Source organism: Vicia villosa, unplaced genomic scaffold (genome assembly GCF_029867415.1).
Source record: "Vicia villosa cultivar HV-30 ecotype Madison, WI unplaced genomic scaffold, Vvil1.0 ctg.000041F_1_1_1, whole genome shotgun sequence".
In the NCBI taxonomy this organism is placed as follows: Eukaryota; Viridiplantae; Streptophyta; class Magnoliopsida; order Fabales; family Fabaceae; genus Vicia; species Vicia villosa.
The window spans coordinates 916,928-922,927 of NW_026704972.1; the positions used below are offsets into that span (position 1 = coordinate 916,928).

The window sequence follows — 6,000 nt, forward strand, 5'->3', positions numbered from 1 at the left end:
ATTTAGGTGGTTTGGTTGTTGTTGTTGTTTCGTTTTAGCAGTTCTTGACCAAACTGAAAGGGAAGGGCAGTTCTTGACTCAATGAATCACCCATAAACATTATCTTCTTACCCTGCACTTGTTCAAGAAATCTTCTCCATTGAACCTACACCACACAAAAACAACATTAACTCTTACATAGATACTTAAACATAAATAAATATAAACACTATAACACCTCTACCTTGGTAAGGAACATGAATCTGGGGTGCAGTTACCGTGCATAGATAAAAATCTATGCACCGTGCATAGATTATTATGGACCCTTGGATTATTGGATCAAATTCTAGACATCAATTGTTATTACTCAATACTCAATACTCACCACTCAATACTCAATACTCAATACTGGATTAAAAACATGATCCAATGGCTTATATAGGCTTATGCATGGTACATAAGGAAAATCCTTATGCATATTAGCCAAAGCCATGAATCTGGCTTCCAAGAATATTTAAGATAATCAGTGTCTAGTCTTCCAAACTTTTTACAATCAAATTGAGGTTCTAAGAAGGGGCAAGTTGAAGAGTCATAGAGAAGAGGATTTGAAGAGTTATCAAACACCCAACTTCCAGAGAATAGATTACAATTAGTTGGATTTATGTGCTTTATTAGCGGGATCTCTGTTGGAGCATGGTTTTTTGAAGCTCTATTGGTCAAGAAGGAAGTAGATTTAATTGAGAATAGAAATGCAAGTTGTTGCTCTGGGTGTTGTCTCAACAATTTAGAAAGCATGAATTTTTGAAGTGTACTTCCAAAACTCTTAAAAATGGGTGTTTTCGGAAATGCATTTTCGAAAACACCGCCATGTGATATTTTCGAAAGTGTATTTTCGAAATCTGAAAAAATTTTGAAAAAAAATTATTTCCAAAATAGATATAGTTTTGGGTTTTTAGCTGGAAGTTCTCTCCATAGGGGTCTAAAAAAAATTCTCTAAATTAATGTACTCGGAGGTCAATGAAAAAAGTGGGTGAAGGTAACCCCTGCGTGTAGTCTATCAGTGTAGCCTTTTCTAAACAATGATAAAAAACAAACCTTTGTGTATTCAAACGTAAGAATCAATTTTCAAACAAGCCAAGTGAAAACAGAAACAACCTTAACACTCACAAAAACACATTCTGTCAAGAGCTTTTCCAATCCATCTCATGCCAATAACCCTTCCAAGACTCAAATGTATTTCACTCTTAAATTCTTTACCCAAACAAACCTCAATAAAAAACAACAACAACAACATTAAACAAATCCACGCCCAACTAATCACCAGCAACCTCAATTCCCCCAAACTCTTGTCCCAATTAATCAACCTTTACTCTTCCACTTCTACAAACCCTAACTTCCTCAATTCCATCTTTTACTACTTACATACCCCACATTTGTTCCTCTTCAACACTCTCATTAAATGCACCCCCCTTAACCACTCTATTCACTTTTTCAAAACCAACTTCTCTAAACAACTGTTTCATTTCGATCACCGCACTTTCAATTTCATATTTGGAGCTTGTGCTCGTTCCCCTTCATATACAACGTTAATATTAGGAACAGAACTACACTCCTTAATTATAAAACAAGGTTTTGAAACTTCCAATGTTTTAGTTCCAACTACTTTAATTCATTTTTATGCTAACAATAGAGATGTTAAGTCAGCACGTAAGGTGTTTGATGAAATGTCTGAGAGAACTGTCGTCACGTGGAATGCTATGATTGCTGGTTATTGTTCGGTAAAAGATGGAAATCAGAAAAATGCTGTGGATGGGCTGTGTTTGTTTAAGGAAATGTTGAGTGATGTTAGACCGAATGATACTACCGTGGTTTGTTTGCTTTCTGCGGCTTCTCAGTTAGGTATGATGGAAATTGGTGTTTGCTTACACGGGTTTGCGGTGAAAATGTTGTGTAAGGTTGAAGATGATGTGTTTATAGGGACGGGACTTGTTGATATGTATTCAAAATGCGGGTGTCTTGAGAGTGCTTTGTATGTTTTCTGGCAGATGAAATTGAGGAACGTTTTGACTTGGACTGCGATGACTACCGGGCTAGCTATTCATGGGAGAGGGGAAGAGGCGTTGGGGATTTTGTATAAGATGGGAGATGATGGCGTGAAGCCGAATGAAACGACTTTTGCGAGTTTGTTGTCGGCTTGTTGTCACGCAGGGCTCGTTGAAGAAGGGCTTCGGTTGTTTCGTGATATGGAACGGAAATTTGGTGTGGTGCCTCAGATACAACATTATGGCTGTGTTGTTGATCTTCTTGGAAGGAATGGAAACTTGAACGAGGCTTATGATTTTATTGTGGCAATGCCGATTAGTCCGGACACTGTGATTTGGAGGAGCTTGCTCAGTGCTTGTAAGATTCATGGGGATGTTGTAATGGGAGAGAAGGTGGGGAGGTTTCTTCTAAAGTTTAAAGAGAAGAGTTATGAGGAGTTTGCTCATAAGAGTGAAGATTATGTTGCTTTGTCAAATGTCTATGCTTCAGCAGAAAGATGGAATGATGTTGAAGTTGTAAGGAAGAAAATGAAGACTAAGGGTGTCTTTAATAAATCCGGTCTTAGCTCAGTTCAAACTTTGAGCAATGATTCATTGTAATTAACAATTGATATTGGATTATTTTATGGAAGAAAAGTATGTTAGCAAGACAATAATTTTGAATAAACGATTATATTCCGCTATTCGCAATTTGTTGTTGGACCGTGCCATACACTTCTTAAGCGGGCAGTGTTGCTGCTCTGAGCAAAGATAGACTCATAGACATTTCAAAATGATCCCAGTTGCATTTTATATACTTCATTTTTTGAAATTTTACAGCTATAAAGATACGAGACTACCACAATAATTAGATAAGCAATTGTATTTTTGTTTTGTTTTGTTTTGTTTGCAATGACCTGTGTTCAACTTTTAAAATATTAATAGTCTTTTTCAGACTCAAGTTGTGTTTTCATACTTATAGTATGTGCTTTGCTATATTTGTGATGTGTCCTATAATTCTTAAATAAACATATCCTTGTTTTGAATGGTACTCGTGTCAGGTGCAATATTTGTGCGTTTTATGCTAAGAACCCCAAACACACCTGCTAGTTATTTTAATTTTCTGACCATATATTACTTTCTTTAGCATTTGATCAAAAGAAGAAGACTATAATATTCTTTGACAACAACTCTGTAATCAAATTGTCGAAAAATCCAACTACGCGTGAAAGATGCAAACACATAGATGTTAGATACCACTTTCTTAGAGATAGTACAAGAGAAGTAGTGGTTGAATTGAATTAGTGCATTGCAATTAAGAAGTTTCTCATCAAGTGTTTATTCTGGAATGCTAGGGGTCTTGCCAATGCCCCTACCAGATTAGCCCTAAAAAATGTGTTGATTCTGCATAAGCCATATTTCTGTTTCCTGGCGAAACCTTGGATGAACTTTGGTATCTTTCTTGCAATATTTTGTAAATCCTTAGGTTTAAAGTTGTTTGCCATGAACACTAGAGTTAGTGTGGTCCCTAACTTAACTTATGGTGCATCTGCATTATGATTTTGATTCCTCAGATAAGTTTTACCAGTGTTCAGGTTGTCTCATACCAAACTGACATGGGTTATCAATTGATAGGTCTAGATGTAATATATGATTCTACTTGTCACTTATGTGTGATAATCTTAATTCTTTAAAAGCCACTCGTCTCATTCCTTGGTGATATATATGATACTTTAAATCCATCTAGGGGCTCATGAGCGTAGAGGGTCGAACAGGTGCATTTGCACTCAGAGCTGGTTTATTTCTCGTGTCTCAGTTACAGCTTCAAGCCTTATCAAACTTCATTCAGACCATTTTCCCATTCTATTTGAATCCCTTTTTCAGTCATTAATTTATGTCTTAGTTTAAATCCATCAAAATGTGGACCATTCATGAGAGTTGCAGGGATTTCATAGCTTCAAATTGGAACACTCAAGTAGTATTTTGTCTCATGTATCTTCTAAATAAAAACATCTACCTTTTGAAATAAAAGCTAAAAGATTAAAACTTTGAAGTGTTTCAAAATGTGCATAGCTTGGTTAGAGATGCTACTACAACTGTGAACAATCTATGAAACTCAAACTGGCTCAAAGATGGAGACAATGTATTCACTGAACCTAATTAATCCAAAATTCTAGCTGATAGGCTTTACTCAAATCATGCATATTCTTATTTCTAATGAGTAAAGAGATTTTCATTCATGGTAGAAACATTAGAGAGTGCACCTACTTATAGCTGAGGATGTTTTAAGTAGAAGCATATCAAAGTTAGTTTATGATGTAAACCCTGAGATGATGACATGAACTAGGATTATGTAGGTGTCATCCCACATTCTATATGATGATGATATTTTCATCTTATGTAAAGGCAAGGTTGCAAACATTTTACTCTCACTCAAGTTTTTACATAGTACTCTGAAGCACAATGACATGTTTTTGGCACAAGTAAATCCACCATTTGTTCAGACTCGTTGGTTGCTTGGAAATGAAAGCTCAAATAAGTTTTGGAGGGATGCTTGGTGTGAAGAACCTCTCATACATGTTGCTCATCAAGTAACTTTGGAGGATAATTCCATTTATTGCTCACTTGTTTTTTATTTCATTTTGAACAACTAGTGGCAGTCACCTCCTAATTGGCTTTATCTGTTTCCTTTACTGAGGCATATATGTGTTCAAATCCATCTTTCATGCATGTTTGTTAAATGCATACATCAATATATATACAAATAAATCAGCAAGGATTGTCAGATTCGTGCTATGAAAGAGATATTGATTATAGGAAGAACACCTCTTAATTTGTGTTTATGTTTAGATTAAAATTTGTATCTCCGACTTCTAAAAAACATGTTATAGTCACTCTTTATACCGCTCAAGTTGACTTAAAAGAATCCTTTATCAACTTAGTCTAGAAGTTAAAGACATTATAAATAAAATCGTAGTGATATTAATAATCACGAGAAAATGATATTATCTAATATTTTTGCTAGAAGATTTTTTGTGCCACCGATACTAATTGCAAATGTTTTAGTACATGTTATAAGAAACAAGGAGAGACCAACATGATTATAAATTTCCTAATACATGTATTGTTGGTTTGTAGAATGATTCAATATGAAAAAGAAGAATTATATTTAAGATTATGATATGACATATTCAATTGTTATTGTTAATAGTTTAAATTCAAATGTTGCTCATCATGGATACTAATAAAAAAGAGAAAACAACATCTGTGTAAGTATTTGAATAATCATTCTACTACAGGTTGAAAGTCTTTTATAGAGGTGATATCTATATAGAAGGAAGCTTAATTGGTAATTACCATCACTAGATATATAAATTGTTTAATGTAAAAGAGATATTTTTTAATTTCATGAGTTTCATTCATGTTTTCCTAATTTTTGTTTTATTTATTTTAACTTCTTTAATGCATATAAAAGTTAAATTAAATAAAATCAGACATTTACCATCAAAGGGGGGTGTAGCTCATATGGTAGAGCGCTCGCTTCGCATGCGAGAGGCACGGGGTTCGATTCCCCGCACCTCCAATTGAGTAATTTTGAGATTTTATCTATTATTTTAGTATTTCTAATTGATAGTTTGATTTTAAAAATTCAAAAATAGCTTAATTACAAAAATATATAAAGAAAAACTCATTGATTGAATTTTAATTAATTGTTTTAGTAAATTATAATATATAAAGAAAGATTAGGAATAATAATCATATATTAAAAATACTATCTTTTTTCAAAAATATATTTGTATTTTATATATATATATATATATATATATATATATATATATATATACATATATATATATATATATATATATATATATATATATATATATATATATATATATATATATATATATATATATATATATATATTCTACAAAAATATTTTATTACAAAAGAATTATCTTTAGTCATATATAAAGAATATTAGAAATAATTAATATTT

General features: G+C 33.0%; 1 protein-coding gene and 1 non-coding gene across 2 annotated transcripts; both read left to right on the forward strand.

The window, feature by feature from the left end:
* Positions 1-980: 980 nt before the first annotated feature.
* LOC131622717 (pentatricopeptide repeat-containing protein At3g18970-like) lies at positions 981-2,919 on the forward strand. The gene has a single exon (XM_058893752.1). The coding sequence runs from the start codon at positions 1,185-1,187 to the stop codon at positions 2,619-2,621; it is 1,437 nt and encodes a 478-aa protein (XP_058749735.1). The 5' UTR covers positions 981-1,184; the 3' UTR covers positions 2,622-2,919.
* A 2,591-nt stretch (positions 2,920-5,510) lies between these two features.
* Positions 5,511-5,583, forward strand: TRNAA-CGC (transfer RNA alanine (anticodon CGC)). Its single transcript has one exon. It is a non-coding gene; the product is annotated as a tRNA-Ala (tRNA).
* The last annotated feature ends 417 nt before the right edge of the window (positions 5,584-6,000 follow it).